A 23,441-nucleotide genomic window follows, 5' to 3' on the forward strand; every position below is an offset into this window, starting at 1 on the left:
CTGACATCAACCCGACTCCAGGTGCTGAATGTGGTGACAGATCAGAAACATTGATGTCCGACTTTTAATTATGACTTTCCGCCCGCTCATTATTGTCCCTGGAACTTGGAATCAATACACAGCTCTTGGCACCTCATTTATGTTCCCAGAATCTGGCTCCTGGTGGCTCACTAGGAAATGCAGATGTCTGTTTACAGCTGGCAAATGTAATATTAATTTCACTTGCACTGGCTCTAACTCTTAGAAAAGTGCCTTGCTTTTTGTATGCCAAGACAATCTGGGTTTGCAGTGTGTATATATACATATATATATAGATATAGATATAGATATAGATATATACATATACACACATATTTATTATTTATTATTTTCATTTAAGAGTTTTCCAATTGAGGCAGGGCAGGTCTGTGAGAGAGTCATTTATTGTTGATGCTTCTTACTCATCCTCTCAGTGGGTCAGTTCCTGCAGCATAGGGACAGAGGAGCATGACCTTGTGTGGTCTTCGATACCATTCTTCTGGATCACGGGCATCCTTACTGGCTGAGATCTTCTTGTCCCAGGAGATAATGCAGAAAGGTCAGGTCAGCTCCTGTTTACACGATGGGTCTGCTGTGTGGACCAAGCACTGAGGACTTCCTTCCCCACAGCCAGGGGAGAGGAAGCCTGTAGCAGAAGAAACTGTGTGTCACTGACACCTCCCCCTTCTGTTTGCCGTGTTGTGTTAATCAAGGGCTTGAAAATTAAGTCAGTTGCTCAAGTGCCCCCCTCAGCTCAGAAGAGCTTCCTGAAACAAATACCAGAGTTGCCAACACACCCACCATGTAACTGGCTCCATCAGCTTTTCACTGGAAAGTTTTCAGATTCAACTAACACTGGAGCAGAGAGAAGACAATGGCTGAAGTCACTGTATTCAGACAGGTGGACTGCTCTCTTCACCTTCCATGGACAGACCTATGCGTGTGTGTGTATGTGTGTGTGTGTGTTAATGTTCCTGTTATTAAGAAAAGCCAGCCGTGGGGTAAATCACATAGGTTCCTGACATACACTCTCTTGAAAAGCGAAGAGAAGCATGAAGGTTGGCACCTTGGTCCTTCAAGTGTGAAAAAAGAAAAATACAGTACAAATCAAGGCTTCTCCAGGGTCAATCTGTTTCCCAAGAAGATGTTTTTTAGAAACACAGTCTCTTCTGGGAATAGTGAGTGACTGATTATTAGAATTCTACTTTGGTCCATCTGTTAAGAGCATCTACTTTGGGTGGATGGTATACCACATTCCAAAGAGTCCATGACATATTGCTTTTCTATGTTGTTAGCCTGTGAGATCATTGGCTTTCACATGAGAAGTTGATAGGTAATTTTGAAGATGCCTATGTCTGCTAAAGGTAGAGGAGAAATGAATACAGTTGAATAGACACAATATGATTAGACATTAATATGGTGATGAATTGATAATGAGTAGTCAGGAATGAAATTAAAAGAAGTATTAGACAATTACACTGATAGATTGACAAATAGAGTAAATAGATTGCTAGAGAGGAAGATGGGTGAACAGATCATTGAATGGAGAGATAAATCAGACAATGGAGTAGATGGATAACTGTGACTACTTTGATAGATAGCTTAATAAAAAACCTAAATAATCAGCCATCTATGAATCATTTCTTATGAGTTGGACAGTATTTTTTTTTTAAAGTACTACCCTTAAAATACCCCCCCCCCTTTTGGCCATTTGACTTCTAAATTTTTAGTGTTGGGTTGAGTGAATAGTCCCAAACCTCTAATCTCTGTAGCTGGTGAAAATGCAAATAGGGCAGAATGGCTAGAGAAAAATGGTAAGATTTTATGTGCATATATATATATATATATATATATACACACACACACACACACACATGCACATGTATGTATATATATACACACACATATATTTTATGTGTGTATATATACATATGTATGTATATATACATATATGTGTATATAGACATATATGTATACATATATATGTATGTATGTTTATATGTAGATGAATAGCTATGGATACATTGAGATCATTTCCCAGAAAGAAAGGATGTGAACCCTAATGTAATTAGATAATAATGAACATGAAGAGAGGGTTATATACATTATAATAAGGAAAATAGTCCAAAGTTTAAAAGACACAGATAATAGGACACTTGGATATAATGCTTGCTGTGCACTACATTATAAGTCAAGTTGTGTCTTCAGGGTGTTTATCATGAGGCACATTTTTTGCCCAAATGGAGCTCATGTTTTGGTGTGAGGGAGAAGAGAGGTGGGTGGTGATGACGATGGGGAGGGAAGCAAAGGGAAGGGAAAGGCCAAGGTAGCAGGAACAATTCCATTTTTGGACACATCGATGAATGATTATCCTACACATGGTAGAACCCTGCCCACCCCTCCCAACCCCACTCGTTTAAACTGGTAAAGAAAATAAAATAAATGAACAAAACCAAAAAATAAAAATAAAAGATTAAGAAGATTATCAGAAACAAAGAAACAGAAAGAAGCCCAAGCTGGTTTGCCCTCCGCAGTGTAGATTAAAGTCTGTGATATGGAGAAGCAGGCGTTGCTCAGAGAACCTATGGTTTCTTATCAAAACTTGATGAAGAAGTGGGCAAAGAGGGTCCCTGATAGCCAGAGACAAGCCAGTGCTCTAGAGGCCGAGTTTACACCATCAATGACTGCTCCAGGCCCTGTGTAGGGGAAAGAGAGACAGAGCCATTAGCGTGCACCCAAAGGTACCATACTTACTGATGAGCAAATATATAGACATGCTTCTCTGTGAGCATTCCCCCACCTCCCCCTCCCACCACTGACCTTGCCAAGTCTAGACAAGGGGTAAGTGCCATGGGGAGTATTTAGAAACTCAAAGGGGCAAATCAACTGGATTCCCTGACCACTATAGCCTGCTCTGAAAGATCAAGGTTTAAAAAAAGTGGTGAAGAGAAGTAACTATAGTCAGTCAGGCCTTGGAGCTGACAAGTTAGGGCTGCTGGCACAGCTAAACAGTATGGTAGGACTTAATGTCTGTCTTGTAAGCAGTACTCTAATTGCGCCCTGTCTTTTGAGACAGCAGCTGGACAGGCAGGGATGAGAGTGTAAAGAACAGCCTGGGCTGGGGGTGGAGCAGGAGAGAATTCAGAGTGGAGAGAAGCAGGCAGGGCTGGACGGAGAAATAGAAACATGTCGTGAGCAGCAGGAGTGTAGGTGTTGACATGGCAGACTTTTCACCCTGTGCAATTTAGGGATTGTGGAGGTTTCTCTTGAAGTAGCTAGGAGGAACGCTCTAGATTTTGAGAGATGATGGCTGGCTTTATCCCACCAGTCAGCGCCACCTCTTCAAAAAAGTACAAAGAAGACTCAACCTTTCAAGTCCAAACTGCCACCGACTGGTTTGGCCTGAATGGGTCCTCTCTGTACCTCTTTCTCCTTTCCTCCTTCTGGCCCTTTACAGAGCCCTAATGAATTGTTCACATTCCACTGAATAAGACCATAGAATCACAAGTGTTATGCCTTTCTTTTCCTCTGAGACCCTTAAGAAGACAAACCCCGTGAAGTGGGATCGTCTTAGCCTGTTCAGAGGGCCCAGGGCTGGCATGTCTGTGTCTAACTCTGCCTCTGTGCTCCTCCATAACTTTTATTTGCAAGCCATAAGAATTGAAAGTCATAAGCAAGGCTGGTAGCTAGAAAGTAGAGAGTTTTCCAGGGAAAGCAAAAGCAAGTACCAGCCAAGGGAGTAAAAACCATCAATAGGCATCCTTCTGGGGTCGGGGACCAAAGAAAGGAGTTGCAGGCAAGGAAAGCATGCCTCTTCTGCCTTTTCAAGTCAGGACAACTCTGCCTTTTTAGAAGAAAATAGGCTTATTGGAAATGAGCATGTCTACTTCAAAAAGCAGAGGTGGTACAGGACCTTCTCAGATAGGACCCCAACATTTGGCTTGTTTGTCAAGCTAATGGTGTGGATCTGGGCCCTGCCTAGGATGGGACTGATGCTACCCATGGCTTGGGAAAGCATAGGTTTTTCCCTCCAGCAGTGAGTATTCAACGGTTCCAACATCAGGGATTTCAACATGGATGACTTCCTCTGATTACATTGTGCATAATTCTCCTATGGACCAAAACCTCATTTTTACATGATAGCTTGAGAGTCTGGCTCATATTTCTCTGCAGTTTGTATTTTTTTTAAATAGAGTATCTATAGACAAGGACAGTGTAAAGGCCCTAGCTCAGTGCTACAATCTCCATGGAGGCTTCATAAATATTTATGGAAAGTAGCCCGCCGCAGGGACCTCCACCAGTCTAGACACACATCCTAAGGAACCGTACAGCCCTACAGAATGGACTGACTTGGAAAATGTCCAAGGTAAAATTCAGGATAATTTTATATATTGTCTTCTGAAAAAGATAAATCATGTCGATTTTTAAATGAGTTTCTAAGAAAATGAGCAATGTAGATTTGCACAACCCATAGCAGGCGTTCCCAAGCTGCGGCCCCCTAAGGCCATTTATCTGACCCCCGCCGCACTTCCTGAAGGGGCACCTCTTTCATTGGTGGTCATTGTACTGGAGTACTGTATGTGGCGGCCCTCCAATGGTCTGAGGGACAGTGAACTGGCCCCCTGTGTAAAAAGTTTAGGGACCCCTGCCATACAGGGTGGGGCAAAAGTAGGTTTCCAGTTGTTTGTATGTAAAATAACACAATAATTAATAAATAATAACATAAGAATAAGCTGTTCTATGTACTCACAACTGTAAATTTACTTTTATTTCACCCTGTATGTTTCGTTGAAGGTCTAACCGTTATGCCGTATACCTGAAACTGTATAAGCACCGTGCGCTAACCGACTGCGCCACTGGAGCTCCTATATATACCTGAAGCTAATATAAAATAATACTGAATGTCAGGTGTAATTGAAAAAAACAACAACACAAATCCACAATGAATAACCTCATAGTCATTAGGATGGCTACTATAAATAACAAACAAACAAAATAACAAGTGTTGATGAGAATGTGAAGAAATTTGACCCTTCGCCCACTTTTGGTAAGACCGTAAAATGGTGTTGCCACTATAAAAAACACTAGAGCTTAGTTCTCAAAAAATTAAAAGTTAAATTGTCACATGACCCAGATATTCTACTTTTGAGAATTTAGCCAAAATAATTTAGAGCAAGATAAAGAAGAGACATTCGCACACCTATGTTCATTGTGGCATTATTCGCACCAATCAAGAAGTAGGTGGAGAGCAATGAGGGTATCCATTGGCAGATGAATACATTTGAAAAATGTGGTGCAAATATGTAGTGAAATATTATTCAGCCTTTAAAAAGAAGGAAATCCTGTATATGCTACAACATGGGTAAACCTTGAGGACATTATGCTAAGTAAAGTAGGCAGTCATAAAAGAACAAATACTGTGTGGTTCAGCTTCCATGAAGTATCTAAAGGAGTCAAGCTCATGACCACAGAAGGGAGAATGGTGACTGCCGGGAACTAGAGGCAGAGGGAAGTGAGGGCAGTTGTTTATAATACAGTTTAAATTTTGCAGGATGAAAAGTTCTGGAGATCTGTTGTACAACAACGTGACTATACTCAATGCTACTGAATTTCCAAATTGTTAAGATGGCAAATTAGTGTCTTTTAACACAGTTAAAAAATTAAAAATTTAAATCTAAAGTAACTAAACAAATGTATCTTTTATTTTATGTATATGATATATATATATACACACATACATGTGTATGTGTGTATATATGATATACATTAATCTAATTATGGATATATATGTGTGTGTATATGATGTATGTGTCTTTATCTATTTCATTGGGTTGAAGAAGCTCTAATAAGCTCTGCTTTAGAGAGACAGAAGTCTTAGTATAGAAATGACTTTATTCCAGCTTCTACCAGTGAACTTTAGCATTTTTATGGTATCATTCTATGGCACAAGGTTGCATATTGCTTAAACAAAGAGGAGAAGTTAAGTGTATAAGAAAGCAAACCATAGAAGGGTGCGGTCGGGAGAGAAAAGAAGGTAGAATCATAAGGAGAAATGAGTGTCTCATTTCCAGGAGGTGTGGCAGTTGCCATAGATGTTCAGTGCTGATCAGACCGGGGGATGACAGCCACAATTCAGCTTTAGTTGAGTGTTCTAAGGAGTGGGAACCATGAAGGTGACTTAGTGGATACAGAAGCTGCTCAGCTTAGGAGGATAATAATAACACGTATTCATACTGTGCACTTTATGTGACAAGCATGATTCTAAGTGCTAAACATGTATCAGCTCACTTAATCTCTATAAAACCCGCTGAGCTATGTACCACCAGCATTCCCATTATATTAATGGGGAAACTGAAGAACAGAGCAGTTAAGTACTTTGACTATGGTTATACAACATATACACCCAGAGTTGGGTTAGAATTGAGTCCCTCTGTCTGCAGAGTCTGTGCTCTTGATTATTACAACACTACTTCCTCTCTATGGAAAATAATCCCTTGTGCATGTTTTCCAGAGACCAGAGCATCATGCGGTGACAGGAACAATGAACTGGCAATCTGAAGATCCAATTTCTCTGTATGACTATTCTCTAGCTGAGTGACAACCTCTCTCTGGTCTTGGATCTCCCATCTACAAAATGAAAAGAAGTTGGAATTGACCCCTAAGATTCTTCCTCTATTTGCATTCTGAGTTATTGTATAAATGAAAACCCTACATCTGGTGCTAGAAGGACAGCTGGTGAGCAGCCAGATGGCCTTTTCTAGTTGATACAAAACCATCACCACTCTGGTTTTTTGTACCTCTGCATGTCACACTCTCTTGAGATAGCAACAGGGCACCAAATATTCCTAGATCCCTACGTTTCCTTTCTTTTGGCCTCATTTCTTATGCAGCCTCAAGGTATAATGAGCTCAGCTTTATAGTATTACATAATACGGCAATTTACTGCTCAAGTGTCTTTGGCCAATGAGATATGGCTAAACTATTCTGGCCAAGGAATTAATCTAATCCAGCATGATGGAGATTAAAACTAGCATTGCCTTCCTCATACAGATCCTGGACACATTTGAGATTTGGCAGCTGAGCCAAATACTAGTATAGCAGGGGCCCTAGAGAAGGGCATTTGGGCTCTGTTCAGAGCAAGAAGAGAATGGTTCACATCTGTGTACCACTCTCTAGGATTCAGGAATGTGAAACAAAAGCTGTCAGCAATGAACTGATGCTTTAATTGCATCTGTATAATAACCCTGATTCTACTGGAAGTGGAAAGAAGTATCTGGCTTGCGTCTCTCCTGTAGGGCTTCTGCATGCTCAGGCCACTCACCTATTTGGGCAAATACTTCCTGTGCTTTAACAGACAAGTGATGGATTGCTGCTGTTTAACTTTTTGCTGCAGTCACATGACCACGCAGGTTTACTTTTGGTTCCATAGACTAGTAGGTTTTTGCAAATTTTAGCTAAAGAATCTGTTACAGGGAAAGACGTGATCTTGGAGGAACTCTTTGCCTGAACTGAACAGACATCTTCAGATGTCAAGTTCAATAATGTTTCATACACCATAATTTGTCCAGATATCCATTTCATGAACTTTGCCAGGTAGTTAGTAGCCAAAATAGAAATAGTTTTAATTTCAATAAACTGGGTAAGGAATTCAAATAATGGTTTCCTTCATATTAATTTCTTTTTCTTAAAATAAAAATAAGAATAATGGTAAAGAAGGATAGTTCTTATCATGCATTTAGAATCCAGAATTTGAACAGCTGAGGCATATTTTCAGTGATGTGTTCTACTATAGAAAACCAACCCTGAAATACACCTGGAGAGAGTACAAATGTTTGAAGAAAAGATGGGACTGAAATAAAGACTAAGGAGCAGGGAACATGGACGCATAGGCAGAGCAGGCATGTTCCAGGGCCCCTAAGGCGGGTTTTCTGTGCATCCGCCCACCCTGTCTTGCTGCCTTGTCTTTGTGGCCTTAAACATCCTTCAGAGCAAAGTCACTGGTCACTGTCAAAGTGCAACTGACCCTGGTAAATTTGTAAGCAGACCAATCTGGGCTTCAATCTTGACTCTGTGGCCTGCCAACTATGTGATCTTACAGCACTTCCAGTGTTGTCATTGAGAATTTGGGTAAAATGCTGTGTTTACAGGGTAGTTAAAGGATTGAGTGATGTGTACAGTGCCTGGTACAAAGTAATCATTTGATCCTGACCATGCTGCTCTGCTAGTTCCACACCCTTTACCTTCCACTTCTTACTTGAGTCTAACATTGGCTGAATTTCATCTTTCCCAAATACATTCAACCCGAGGTGAGGTTTTGGTTGGTCAGAGAGTGAGGAGGTGAGACAGGTGGGATAGTGGGGTTGGTGCTGAGAGAGGTCATTGTGGCGTGGGGCCCTGAGCAGGGTAGTCCAAAGCCAAGCCCTGTGCAAGGTCCAAGGGCAAAGGATCAGGCTGCAAGGATATGAAAAGTCACAGCTGTTTGCTCGAAAGGCATTTATTCAGAGCCTGCCAGGTGCCAGGCTCGGTTCTTAGAAAGAAACATAGACACAATCTTTGCTTCACAAAGCTTATACTCCAGGAGAATCTTGAATAGTCTCTGTTCTAGTCTAAATTAATTAACAAATGAACTAAACAAACCAGTAAATAAATTTTAAACTCTCACAGATTCTGAGAAGAAAACACTTAGGAAAATAATCCAACATCTCTTTTATCTCAGTAATATTCTTTCTGCTAGATAATCTTTAAAAGATTGACTTTAAAAATCAGAGAGAACTGAATTTGAATTCTGGCTCCGCTACTCATTAGCAGGATGACTTTGGACAAGACTTTGGTCGACTTCCCTGCAACAGTTATTATTCTTTTTTAATGTATTATATAAAATTGGGAGGGGATAGTTTTCTCTACCCTTGTGCGGCTACTCTGAGGATTAGTTCAGATAATGTAAAAGATCACTGAGTATAAGTAAATGATGAATAAATATTAAGTAAATTAGAACCAGAATAATGGTCATTGCTGATTCCTAAAATAGCATCTTTTGTGGGAATTGTGCTTTACGTAAAGAGATCCTGTGGAATACTAGATTCTCAAAGATAATTGTCAAAACTCCAGCTGAAAGCTGACTTGGTTATATCAGCAAGCAAGTGACCTGGCTCCTTCTGAGAAGACCCGAAGCAGTAGCCAACCGTAGATAAAGGGTTCCCGAGAAAGGCCAGGTCTTCTGAGGACTTCCGGCAAATGCCGCATGTAAGGAATCTTTATGAATGGCTAACAATGATTCAATCTAGTTAGAATAAATATTACAAATATCATGTTTAATTAGATCATTTTCAGGGATATATTGAAAGAAAGAATATTTAGTTATGCTCTTTCCCCTCACTTTGGTCCCTCCAGCTTCACCCACTTCAATGCTAAACAAGAATTGCTTCCTTCATACCTAAATTGAGCATCTTTGAAAATAGAAGCATAAGCAATGTTAAAAAGCCACAAAACAAACTGTGAATGTGATAACAACAAAATACCTTGGGGACACATATGCAAACAAAAATAAGTTAGTCTTCAGCATACAGAAAGGGACAGAGAACTTTAGCAATGACCAGGAGATAAATTCTGGAAATTGTAAAGGAAATAAAGATCAGCTGGTGCATGCACTCTAGGCCAAAGAGAAGATGTTATGGCCACAAGGAGATTCAGTGGGGGTAAAACAAATACATTAAGAAACAGATAAACAAATAAATAAAATCCACTTTGGAATGGTTACTTATTTTGTTAAATTACATAAATTAAACGTAAGATTTTTTTATCTTAAGTGAGAAGCAGGGAAGCAAAGAGACAGACTCCCACATGTGCCCTCACTGGGATCCACCTGGCAAGCTCCCTACCAGGCAATGCTTTGGTCATCTGGGGCTATTGCCCTGTTGCTCAGCAACCAAACTACTTTAGTGTCTGAGATGATATCATAAAGCCATCCTCAGTGCCTGGGGCCAACTAGCTCGAACCAAGCCATGGCTGCGGGAAGGGAAGAGAGAGCTAGAGTGAGAAAAGGGAGAGAGTGAAAGGTGGAGAAGCAGATGGTCGCTTCTCCTGTGTACCCTGACCGGGAATTGAACCCGGGACATCTACACATTAGGCTGATGCTCTATCACAGAGCAAACTGGCAAAGGCTAAGATTTTGTATAAAGCAAAACTGATTGAGGGTTTAACATGGAATCAACCTGCAAGTCTGACAACCTAGCACTAAGCGTTTGTGGCCGCATTCAAGGGGTAGTTGATCACTCACTGGAGGAGCAGGTGTTGAAAATCAAAGTCCCCAAACTCAGCACAAAGCTCCCAGAAAATTATATAAGCTCACTGATGAGATCCTGCCGTGTAAGAGATTTTGAAGCTTAAAAATTAAGTGTATGTTACAAGCAATGGAGGTATTGAAATGTGTCACCATTTTTCCTCTCCGTGATTGCAATGAAAAGATGGCACGGTTCTTTAGCAACACTAGACTGTAGAGCTGTAATTCTACTAAAACAGCAGGTGGTAGGGTGATCACATTAAAAAAGAAAAGAAAAAAACATCCCACAGGCAAGTTGAACTTGGTGGTAGCACAGTGAGATCAATGAAGTATCTGAAGTCTAAGAAGATACAGTTTTGTTCTGAAATTTGGATAGGTTTTATAAGTCTGATATGAACTACATGACCTTCCTAATGAGAAACCAAAAGGATAATGATGTTCTTGGTGATTAAAAGAGGAGCGAGGAAATCTAATTAGAGGATGTATGCGTTATACTTGTTGATGATACATAAACCTATTTTCAGCAGTGCCGCTGATGAAGGCGCATCATTCCCCTTCAAAGGGAACTCTTCCTCCATTGTGTTTAATTACAGTGCAGAGCATGGCACTGCGTTGCTTTACAAGGAAGATTAACTGGGCTTTGCCAAGCAGAGAAGACCCACGGATAAAGAAGCACACAAAAGCAGCCATCTTTGTTTTGTTCTCATGAGCACTCCCTGTTTTGTGCTAACCACAAAGACAAAAGTTGAAGTTAATAACAGAACTTAATTCAAATCTGTCAGCTCATCACAAACCTGAAAGAGACAAGGCTCTAGTCGGTGCTGAACCATAAGCTGTGTGTGTGTGCTGACATCAGCACACCCTGAATACTCAGTGTTAAATTCTCAACGCTTAGGCTAATAGCCAATGTCAATGATTCGGATGGAGGAGGGTGGGGGTGTGAGGGAATGACAAGAAACCTCATCAGAAGTGAAATGTGAAATGTCTGCATATTTTTTCTAATATGTTGACATTTTGCAGGTTTGGGAAAATACAAATGATTACGTTGCTGTCACCAGCCAAAAGCAATGCTATTTCTCTCTGACTCATCCCCTCCTACCTGGATTTAAATTGTGGATTTGGAAAATAAAAATTATATATGTTATCAGCAGGAAATGGACAAATGTGTGCAGCTTTTGAAGTCACTGCAAGAAGAAATCATTTGATGAACATCTTTTTAAACAGTGAATTGGAATGTCTGATATAGTCTTGTTCACAAGAAAGACCCACAGGGGGAAAAAGGACCCGAAATTTCAAATTAGAGCTGGGAGGCTGAAGGCAAGAGAAAATGTCAGAGAAACAATGATTTGGCTTCCCTGGGGGGAAAAGACTACAAATCCTTTTGAGTATTGAGCTTTTCTTTGGTTAGTAAAGAGTTTTATCCTATATAGAGGCTGTAACTGATGCCCCATTGACTGGAAGATATATTTATTAATTCTACAAATGTTTACTGGGCAATAACCATTGCAAGATACAGTGCTACATCCTTTAAATGTAGAAACCAAATACAAACAAAATATCAGCCTAAGGGTAAGAGACCATGTGAGCCCAAGAGGTGAGTGAATGATTCCTCAGTGGGGTTCAGAAATATGTTATGGATGGGGTAACACTAAGGAGAACCTTATAGATTAAGTGTGAGTTTATTAGGCAGCAAAAGAGGGAAAACGCCTCCCATCTGTGACCCTACACCATACTGGGTTAAACAAATGTAGGATTAAGACCAAACAGACCTGGTGTTGCCACTCCCTTCTGTGGTAGAATTCCTATCTGTGGGAATTCAGTTACACCACCTCAGTTCTCTGAGCTCCTGGTTCTTCTGAGAAGTGGTAATGATAGCAGTACCTACCTCAGAGGGTTGGTTCTCAGCTGTCTAAAGCTGTTTCTGGCTGATACCTCATAAATGGTAGGTGTTTTTGTTTTGTTTTATTTTTTTATTAAGTGAGAGGTGGAGAGGTAGAGAGACAAACTCCTTCATGAGCTCCAACCAGGATCCACCTGTGAGCACCTACCAAACAATGATCTACCCATCTGGGCCCACTGCTCCATTGCTCGGCTACTGAGCTACTTTAGCATCTGAGGTGAGGCCATGGAGCCACACTCAGCACCTGGAGTCAACTTGCTTGAACCATTCAAGCCATGGCTGCAGGAGGGGATGGGGGGGAGGGGGGGAGAAGCAGATGGTTGCTTCTCCTGTATGTCCTGATTGGGAATCAAACCTGGGACTCCTACACGCTGGGCTGATGCTCTACTGCTGAGCCAACAGGCCAAGGCCTATTTGTTTTGTTTTATGTCTGTAGCATTGCACTTACTGGAGTCTATTATTCTATTATAATTGCCTATTTACATTTTTGTGCAAGGTTGGAAACTTTGTTCCTCTTTGAACTTCAATCTGAATGGAGAGATGGATGAGAAGAGGCACAACACAACAGACAAAGCCTTAAATGTGCAATGGGATCCGGTGTTCTGGGCAGAGGGTGGTCCAAGCTGACAGTAGCACTGGGAGCAGCAGGGGAACTGGAGGCTCTATGGGCAAGTTGATCTCTTAACAAGAAAAGCCCTCGCTTGACCAGGTGGTGGTGCAGCATATAGAGCATTGGACTGGGACACAGAGGACCCAGGTTCAAAACCCCATGGTCACCGGCTTGAGCATGGGCTCATCTGGTTTGAGCAAAGCTCACCAGCTTGACCCCAAGGTCGCTGGCTCGAGCAAGGGGTCACTTGTTCTGCTATAGCCCTCCCAGTCAAGGCACATATGAGAAAGCAATCAATGAACAACCAAGGTGCTGCAATGAAGAACTGATGCTTCTCATCTCTCTCGTTTCCTGTCTTTTGTCCCTATCTGTCCCTCTCTCTGCCTCTCTCTGTTTCTGTCATATAAAAAAAGACAAGAAAAGACACGACAAGACAAGACAAGGAAAAAAAAGAAAAGAAAAGAAAAGAAAAGAAAAGAAAAGAAAAGAAAAGAAAAGAAAAGAAAAGAAGAGCCTTCTAGGCCATGTTTTCTGGTAGGTAGTTCTCAGGAAGATGTGGTTACGTTCATTTTGAGTTTGGAAAGTTCACTTGTCCCCACAGTAGCAGATTGGAGAGGGATTACCAAAGACGAGGGAACTGGTAAGAGAAGTTGTAGTCGTTCAGGGCAAGCACATGCCACTGCGCCCGGGAGAAGAGAACAGAGAGCAGGCAGCCAGGGGTAGGGCTGTAGTCCTCTTGTTAGGACTCATTGGGTAACAGGTATAAGGGGTGACACAGAGGAAGTCAGAATGTCTGTTCAGATTCTGGTAAGAGTGTATAAGTGAAAAGGTAAGGTGTACGTTTGAGGGAGAGCAGTGCCTGGGAGAGAAAGAATGAAGCTGAGACCCCTACGGTATGTTTGTTCATATGGGGCGAGTGGAGGGCAGCTCAGAAGTACGGAGAGCACTGGGAATACAGATTCGGGAGTTTTCAGACTGTTGCTCAGAGGCTATCAATCTTCATTGTGCATCAGATCTCCTTGGAGAACTTGCTTAAAAAGCACTTCTTCATGACCTTCTCTGGAGATTTGGATTAAATAGGTCTGGGGCAAGGCCCACGAATCTGCATTTTAAAGTTCCTGAAGTAAGTGTAATGCAGGCTAAGCTATTGCTCTGTAAGGTGCCTGAAGACAGAGGAGACCCCTTTTTCTCTCACTGTAACACTGTGTCTGGGCGAACCTATGGACAGGTGGTGAAGGAAACAGAATCAGACTAAGACAGAACAGTAGGAAGCAAGTCACCATCTGGTCATATCACTGAAGCCAGAAGTGGATGTTGGGGGCCAAGGAGAAGTCCGGAGCTGGGATGAGCTGTGTATTAGGAAGGAGCAGAACATGGTCGGTTGAGTTGTGAACAGCTCTGGAGGGAAGCAGAGACTGCCAATACTGAACTTCCCTTTCGGAGGTTTGGAGGTAAAGGGAAAAGGCAACATAGGATGATTCATGGATAACATTCTCAAGGGGATCCTCAGACTCCTTGGGCCCAGTCCTCATGTATCACCTGAAGCCAGTTTGGAGAGAGGTGTGGTAGTTTGGACTTTAATAAAGGAGGAGAGGCAGGAGTGTGTCGGGGTGGTGGTGAGGGGCATAAAGGCAGGGGCCCTGAGCCCTCTGCCTGCAAGTGCACCAGGAGGTCATCAAAGGGAGGAAGATGAGAGAAGCTGGTCAGGGCTGCTTCTAGTTGAAGAAAAACCAACTTGAAGAGCCAGCCTGCTAAACATCTTTATTCTGGAGGAATGGCCATTAGCAAAAGAAAATATAGATTCTGTTCTCATGGTTTCCAGGGGTTGTTGAGGTCGGCTGTGGTTGCTCCGAGGGGCTGAGGCTTTGCCCAAGAAAAAAAGGCAGAACCCAGATGTTTCCTTAGCTGGAGTGTTTTGCCATTTTTATTTGCAATGACAAGATGGCTATGAGTTGTCCCTCTCCCTGATACTTAACTCTTAATGTAACTAATTTGTATCACTACGATTTCACAGATAAAGTGTGAGAGATCTGTTTTTCCCTCTGCAGCATCCCCCTCCTCCCTGGCTTTGTTTGCCTCTCCTGCCCCTCTGCCTGCCAGTTGCAGTAATCCAAGCATTTACATGGCTCATTAAGCGCATCCCAGTCTCTGCAGTGCCGGATGTAATCAGGTTCGGTATCTTCCTGCTTTGCACTCTAAGGACAGGGGGATGGGGCTTCTTGCTCAAGATCCAGTAGAGGTAACAGGAGTTGGCAAGTTGAGAGAAAGTGAATGGCTTCTGAGAGGGGTAGAGCCGTGGCCAGCATGCTAAGCCTGGCCGTCCCTGGCTGCAGGAGGGCTGGCAAGACTTCAAGGAGGCAGGACTCCAGGTGGCGTTCAAATGACGGCACTCAAGCAGCGAAGCTTACATATACTTAGAGCAAGCTTGTTTTCAATACCACAGGACGCTTGCCACCATTTCCAAGGGCAGAGAAAGACAGGTTTTGGAGAGCTATTGCTTACCCTATATTCCTATTACTTTTTTCAATTCAGGACCGAGGCTTAGGAAGCTGAAAGGGAGTGGGGAGTCCAACTGTTCTGATATTATATTTTACTGACAGCCATGGAACAGAGGGAGTCACAGTTTGTCTGTAGCAGAGTGGGGACTAGAACCCAGTTTTCTTTGCTCCGAGTACTGGTCTCTTCTCTACATTCTGCTGCCTTTCCGGTTCCTGCAGTTGCTCAGGGATAAAGCAAGAACATAGGATAAAGTGCCACTTTGATTCGGCACATTGCCCATGTGACCTATCTTGTCTGTGTGGCTTTTGAAGGTACAGTAAATGGTGTTCAAGAAGGAAACACTGGTTCGTCTTTGAGTACCTCCTACCCACCTCTGCTGACTCTCGCAGTCTACCTAATCACTTTCTGTTTGAGCCCTCTCACCACCCCATTGTTCCCATTGTCTTCATCTTCTGTATTCTCTGAATTGGCTTTTGTCCCATTTTTCTTTGTTCTTTGCCTTTAGGTAGGAAATATATGAAAGATGTGTTTGTGTAAGAGGTCTATTATGAATGTGTGTGTTATGGATTCAACTGCAGAGTCAAAAGGGTCTGTAAGAAAGAAACTGACAGTCTTTGAGGGCAAACACCAATGCATGCCTGGGAGTGTAGAATGTGTGTGTTTGGGAGCTATGTAAAAATTGTCCTTTAAAATAATGAGTTTAGATTTAGATAGAAGAGGGGAGGTGTTGGTGTGGGAAATGGGTCCAAGCAGGTTCGTTGTTCATATGGGGTTGCATCTAGAAAGTTATCTGCCAAAATGTCTGATGGATTACCAAGTATTGTGAGTTGTAATGGCATAGTAGAAAGAGCCGAGACCCTGGAACCACAATGCATAGACTATTCCAGCCAGTATGAGTTGAATAATCTGCCTAATCTCTCAAATTCTTCCTCTGTAAAATTGGGATAAAGGCATTTCTTACTTACTATAGTCATTAAATGAGATAAAACATGTAGAAGACTTAGTCTAGTGGCCCTGTAGGTAGTAAGTGGTTAGTAACACTAAGCCACAAGTATAGGGACATTAAGGACTAGAAAGAACGTTCTTGGACATCAGAAAGGGTTTCTCAACCAGACAATATTACTTTAATCTGGTATTGAAGCTATTGCCATTCAGGCATGTGTAGGAGAATTAGTCTTTGGGGGATTACAGAGAACGTCTTATTCAAATGCTTTCACTGATGAAAAATCCAGTTCACACTGAGACTGACTTCCCCAAAGCCATTCAGAGTGAATGGTAGAACCTGGCTTCAAAGAGACTCTGGGACTTACAGACCCTGTTCTGTTGTCACATTTTATTCTTGACAGCTGAACTCTGGTCCCTGGCATTGCCAACAACCTCTGCATATATTCATTCATTCATTCATTCACTTGTTCATTCATTCATTCATTCAACAAAAATTTCATGATCAGCTACTACAGTAGGTTTTAAGGCTCAAATCAGATATGGTTCTTATATTCATAGAGCCCATAGGCTGAAGGGGAAAAAGACTTTGATAAAACAAACTCAATAAATGAAACAAAATTAACATTGCAAGTAGAAAGTGAAGTCTGTAGAGACAAGGCATCTATCTGTTGTGCAACTGTTGTATCCTCATCACTTAGAACAGCCCGACTCATCACTGGTCCTGATGAATATTTGTTGAATAAACGCTAGTGAATGCATTTTGTTGAGTACAACATTTAGAGGTATTATGAGAGAGTGTACATGGGCAAACTGACTGACTCTCCTTCAGGAAGGATGCTGAGAGATAAGTGCACACTAACTGGATGAAGCAAGATAGGGGGAATTATAGGGATTGGAGATGCTCTAGTAAAAATGGACAGGAGGCTTTGGAGGAAAGAAAAGTACAAATCCAACTGAGCAATAGTTCTGGCAGCCATATCAAGAGAAGCAATAATAAGATGGGACGCATCACAAAAAGCATTGGCAGATACCAGTGTTAACTACAGCACCTTCTATTTATACAACAGTTTTTAGTTTGAAACAGTTCTGTAATGAAAATTATATTTAATATTATGGATAATTTCCATTGACAGTCAGCAGGCCCAAAAATGGTTTCCCAACATTAGCTAAGCAAACTGAGGTCTGTAGTCTTTGTGTCTTATCAAAGTCACATATCTAAACATAGCATTTATGGGACTCTCTCCATATATATGATCTTATTGAGTACTCTCACTAGCCTTTTCAGGCAGGTGTTGATATCCCCATAGCATGCATGGGGAAAGTAAGGCCCAGCAAGGTTACCTAGCAGGCATGTGGTCGGCCGAGTTGGAATATAAAGCTACATCTTTCCTATGGACTGAATTGTGCCCCCTGTTCCCAAATTCATATGTTGAAGCTCTAACTCCCAAATGTGTATTTGGAGATGGGAACTATAAAAAAGTAATTAAGGTTCAATGAGGTTATAAGGGCAGTGCCCTAACTCAATAGGATTAGTGTTTTAATAAGAAGACACACCAGAGAGTAATCTTTCTCTTTTTCTATTTCTCTCCTACTCCTACTCTTCCTTTCTCTCCCTCTCCCTCTCTCTTTTTCTATTTCCTTTTCTTACTCCTCTCCTTTTCTCTCCCTCTCTCCATCTCCATCTTTATCTTTCTTTCCTTCTCTCTGCAGATGCTCAAAGGAAAGCCATATGAGGACCAAGTTATTCATCTACAAGTCAAGAAGAGAGCCCTCATCAAAAATAAGTCAGATCTCCCTGACTTGATCTTGGATTTCCAGCCTCCAGAACTCTAGGAAAAGAAAAGTTTGTTGTTTAAGGCACTGGCCTATGTTTTGTTATGTAGCCCTTGCAAACTAATGCGGTCTTAATACACACCTGCTGTCACTACCAGCTAGGACACACCTCTTTGCTTAGTTCAAGATAGAGGCACAGCAACCTGGACCATTTACTTGTCAGTCCTAAGCTTCTTCTGTTGGACACATTTCCTGCCACTAACAACTCCACTAACTGCAGGAATGATAGCAAGGCCAGTGTCTGAGCAGCTCCCAGCTCCACCCTTTCCTCTGGGTTTTATCAAGACCAAGGGATGGGCAGTTATAGATATCGAGGTGTGGACAGAGCTAGTGGCCTATGATTGTCCTGCATCCTGAGCTATGAGAAGTGACAGATGCAGAGCTGCTTCCAGGTCTGGGAAATTTAAAAGTTACCACTTCTAATGTGGCTAAGAGTGATCATTGGAAAGCAGGTCTGGAAGCTTCTACCTCCAGACACAAAGCTGAGCATTTCCTGATGCTTCATGTTAATGTATGAGTGTGTGTGCATGTGTGTCCCTCAAGTTGTCCTCTGGGTGAGCACACCAGTTCTGGGTCTCATCCAGTATCTGTTCATTAACCATGTGTACTTTGGTGTTACTTAACCTCTTTGCTCCTCCTTTTTACTCATCTATAAAATGGGGTTAATAACCTGTCTTGCACAGTACTAACATGATACCTAGAAATCAGTAGATATTATTATTATTATTATTATTATTATTATTATTATTACTAATGACTCCAAGTACTTCTAACTTAAAAGGAAGATTTGAAAATGAAACCTTTAGCCCTTTCTGCCTTGGGCTGACCATATTAAACATTCATACGAGGGTGACTTTCCCATGGAGACAATAGTCTGATAACCCATTTGCTCTCCAGGCTGGATTCCCCCTGCTGCTGCTGTGTGCAGAACTAGCAGAATGCTTGTCACTTCTAAAGGCCACCAAGTAGAAGTTTATCGTTTCTTTGGGGGAAAAAAATCCTTATCCTGAAACATATAATGGAATTTCATATATGTGCATGTAAAAGCTGTCATATTCTCCATGCTCGTTACCTAAACTCTACACACCCAATCCCTGACATCTATCTACTACGGAGAAACCAATCAGGGAGGTGGAGCAGGCACGCCTATCTTTGGAGGAGGCTCAAGTTCAAAAGCATAGGCATTCAGGCAGGCAGAGGAAGGAAGGAACATGCTGTACCCACCTGCCACTGCTGATGAGGGGCTTATTTCTAAGACACACACAGCACAATGCACACACAATGCAGAGAGAAAACAAAAGACATAGATCACACATTTCAGATGGTTGGTGGACACAGTTTAGTTCATGTCAATGCCGAAAGCTTGATCAGGGTCTGGGGTGCACATGGGAAGATGAATACCTTTTCATTCTACTCACCAGATGCTTCCCTCTAACCACATCTCAGCCAATAAACAAATACGCACACACAAGAAATCTCACAACAAGCTGGTCCAGGTCCATGGTGTAAAACGTTGCACAAGGACATTGACACAGAGGTGTGGGAAGATTTAGTGAGAGAAGGATAGGGGCTTCCAAGAGAGGCCGTCATGACTCTGGAGACCTCTCCATCCATATGGGAGAGAAAGACCTTCAGAGAAGGGTGTGATGCTCCAGCTGTGGACAGAACAGTCCTTTTGATGGGGGTTCAGAGGACTGCTCTATTCATTCCAATGAATGAGAACATGACATGGCTATCAACATGAGAAGCATAATGGCAGCAGTTGACTACATTCAAAATTATAAACATGGCCCCCCAGAATCATAGACTCTCACTATAGACATAATTGGAAATCTGTATCTAGTTTCCCTACCAGGCCTTTTACATAGCACTGTGATTGAACTGTCCCATGGTTCTATTTTCTTTATGGCAAACATCCTTGCTTGGTTCAGAATTGGGTTTACTCCTTTTGTAAGCTGCAAACCTTGCCTTTCAGTAAATCAGAAGATATCAATTACCTTGTAAACATCACTGTATCACATGCTAGGAGAATGCCAGGGAGCAGCATTTTGTGTCTAAGGGTGATGGGTTGAGCAGTATGGATGGACACAGGCCAAGCAGATCATGCCTTCCTCCCTTTTGAGTCAGTCCCTCAAGCCCCTCACGTGGCCCAGCCCATGGCATCCAGGCTTCCTGCACTCACCATACAGTGTGATGCTGGCATTGGTGTTCCCAAGCTTGTTTGTGGCCACGCAAGTATAGTTCCCATAATCCTTTTCTGAAACGTTGAAGAAAGTCAGAGTAGATATGCGCCCTTTATTCTCAATCCTCATGCCGTCCAGGCCCGTTGCTAGCCTGCAATGAGAGAAGGCACTGCTGGTCTGGTTCTACAAGTAGAACTAAGCAGGAGACAGAGGTGGTAGGAGAACTCACAGACACCATAGAGTCATCCTCTGCACAAAAACCCTTTCCTCGAACTAACCCAGTCCCTGTAACCCAAACCATAAGCACTACAGCCTCCAGCAGGAGGAAAAAGGGAAGAATGCTCATGTTTCAAAGGCTAAATTTCCTGGCTTCTAGTCATCAAGGGCTGCTACGGATACAACTAATCTCAAATTCTGAAACAAAGTCAGTTTGTTTTGCCCCATTTTCCACCTTCTTCCATTTTGTTGTTGTTGTTGTTTCTGGTTCTTAAAGGGGACTCTGTTAGAAAGAAGGCTGCAATGGCCTGACCAGGTGGTAGCACAGTGGATAGAGCATCGGACTAGGATGCAGAGGACCCAGGTTTGAGATCCCGAGGTCGCCAGCTTGAGTGCAAGCTCATCTGGTTTGAGCAAAAGCTCACCAGCTTGGACCCAAGCTCGCTGGCTCGAGCAAGGGGTTACTCGGTCTTCTGTAGCCCCAAGGTCAAGGCACATATGAGGAAGCAATCAATGAACAACTAAGGTGTCACAACGAAAAACTAATAATTGATGCCTCTCATCTCTCTCTGTTCCTGTCTGTCTGTCCCTGTCTATCCCTCTCTCCGACTCTCTCTCTGTCTCTGTAAACAAAACAAAACAAAAAAAAACCCAGAAGGCTGCAATGCATTTTGGTGTAGCCATATCTTCCTCCTTTATGTTATCATTGTCCTGCCCCATGGGGAAGGACCCATTAGCCCTGCTTCAGACACGCCCTATTTCCACTCTCAAGGTACCTGGTGTCTTCCTTGAACCACTGGAACTCAGCCGTAGGCACGGCAGAGGCTTCACAGCTCAAGGTGCCCTTCTGACCCACTGAGACACCGGTGTTCTTGGCTTTTGAGATGTAGGGAGGGTCTGTGGAGAAAAACGGAAAGTGATTCCATGCACTGGATGAAAGGCACATTCAGTCACCTGCTGTGCAAATGGATTACTTATGACCCCCTACCTTTCCGGTTAAATAACCATCTATTTTAGGAAAACGTTTTTTTCTTGCAATTATTGCATTTACCCCAGCATCTTCTTTAGAACTTCAAACCAATTCAAAGCTGACAGTTCTCCCCATTAGCTAAAAGCTGTGACAGTCAAAGGAAGACTCCAGGGCAGTCGGCACGGGAGGCAGTGATGAGGCAGGCGCAGCAATGATAAAGTGTTTTTTCATTGGAAACAACCTGGTTCTCTCAGAAAATGGCATTGCCAAGACCAGCTGGTGCCCTTAATCCATCTGTCATCTTTCCCCTGGATCTCCCTGATAATGGGTCGACTCACAGTTTACAGTGATCTTGACTCTCCGCACATCGGGTGCAGCAACGTCATTCAGAGCACTGCATTCATACTCCCCGGACTGGTCACGTTTGATGTCTGAGATTTCCAGATATTCATCCTCGCTCACGAAGCCCTGACCTTCTGAGACAAAAGAAATAGACAAGACAAAGCAAAAAAAACAATTATGAAGCTGGAAAAGCAGAGGCAGAACTATATTCTTATCTAGAATTTGTAGGTGAAGGGATAAGAAAAGCTGTAGAAATGGGATTTGAACATCAAGATTATAAAATACCATGTTAGCCCAAAAAGATGATATTTAAAAGAAGAAATTTTCTGCTTGAGTTTTGGACCAATGCATTTTTGTCCAACTCACTTTAACTTTTTAGACCATTTGATATTATTTTTCTTCTATGATTACTATAAGGATAAAATAAGAGTGTGTATGTGAAATATCACAGCACCTTAATAAACTCTGGTATTTTAGAGAAAATTGTCATGGTCAATAATGTAACAAATCTGTGGGAACAACTTTAGGGAATGTTAGTATGGCCATCTTAATTTTTCACTATGTAGAAATGCTTTTGAATGCAGAATACAAACTACTACTACTTGACAAATAGTGACCACTTAACATTTTAAGACAAATAAATGCCACAGTTGGTCTGGTGTCACACTGCAAGAGAAGGGAAAGTGAGAACAAATGAATAAGAAAGGACTTTGTGGCTGCTATGTAGTAGGTGCTCAGTAAACTTTCACCAACATGAAATAAGCAAGATCGCCCCAAATGAAGCGTCCATGGTTTCTAGAACAGCCTCGTAGATTGAACACCTGACTTTGTAGGGCATTCTTTTTTATTTTTTTTCATTTTTCTGAAGCTGGAAACGGGGAGGCAGTCAGACGACTCCCGCATGCGCCCCACCGGGATCCACCTGGCATGCCCACCAGGGGCGATGTTCTGCCCCTCTGGGGCGTTGCTCTGTTGCATCCAGAGCCATTCTAGTGCCTGAAGGCAGAGGCCACAGAACCATCCCCGGCGCCCGGGCCATCTTCACTCCAATGGAGCCTCGGCTGTGGGAGGGGAAGAGAGAGACAGAGAGGAAGGAGAGGGGGAGGGGTGGAGAAGCAGATGGGCGCTTCTCTGGTGTGCCCTGGCTGGGAATCGAACCCGGGACTCCTGCATGACAGGCCGACGCTCTACCACTGAGCCAACTGGCCAGGGCCTGTAAGGCATTCTTGAGGCTTCATCTTAGGCATGAAGAAAGCTTGCAATTCACGGTCCAAAGTATTCCAGGACCACAAAGGTTGCATTACCTGCAGTTTCTATTACATGTTCTTGATACAACCTGTCCGTGGCCTGTGGTTCATTGCAAAGAGAACAGTCTTTCTGTGTTGAAATAATGTTCTAAGTTCTGTCAAAGGATCAGACTCCAGTAAAAACCCAGCTAACACAAAGGCCTAAGGGGAGGTACAGCCATTTGCATTTCTCATAGGCCTGCTACTTGATTCCTCTCTGTGCTCAGGAGTTAGAGCAAAATTAGTTTTCAGGACTATACGAATTCATTGTAACTTTCCCACACTCCTGTAGAAGCATAGTCTTATCCAACAGGTGCTCAAACATCTATAGGTCCACCATGAGTGTGGCACAGGAGGGCA

The 23,441-nt window shown here is 42.5% G+C and overlaps 1 protein-coding gene and 1 non-coding gene across 9 annotated transcripts in view; both read right to left on the reverse strand.

Moving 5' to 3' along the window:
• Positions 1-2,435: 2,435 nt before the first annotated feature.
• OPCML (opioid binding protein/cell adhesion molecule like) overlaps positions 2,436-23,441 on the reverse strand; it is a 1,154,973-nt gene continuing 1,133,967 nt past the window's right edge. For 5 of the 8 annotated variants that reach the window (XM_066365261.1, XM_066365267.1, XM_066365265.1 and 2 more), the window contains 5 exons: positions 21,792-21,929; positions 21,260-21,380; positions 20,267-20,418; positions 19,309-19,335; positions 2,436-2,714 (listed from right to left, as the gene is read on the reverse strand). In XM_066365261.1, coding sequence (XP_066221358.1) covers positions 2,614-2,714; positions 19,309-19,335; positions 20,267-20,418; positions 21,260-21,380; positions 21,792-21,929 — 539 coding nt within the window. In that variant the 3' untranslated portion in view covers positions 2,436-2,613. The remainder of the gene's footprint in view (positions 2,715-19,308; positions 19,336-20,266; positions 20,419-21,259; positions 21,381-21,791; positions 21,930-23,441) is intronic. The other 3 variants (XM_066365260.1, XM_066365264.1, XM_066365262.1) reach the window with 3 other exon arrangements.
• On the reverse strand, positions 22,933-23,008 carry TRNAD-GUC (transfer RNA aspartic acid (anticodon GUC)). The gene has a single exon. It is a non-coding gene; the product is annotated as a tRNA-Asp (tRNA).

This window comes from Saccopteryx leptura, chromosome 2 (assembly GCF_036850995.1).
Source record: "Saccopteryx leptura isolate mSacLep1 chromosome 2, mSacLep1_pri_phased_curated, whole genome shotgun sequence".
Lineage (NCBI taxonomy): Eukaryota > Metazoa > Chordata > Mammalia > Chiroptera > Emballonuridae > Saccopteryx > Saccopteryx leptura.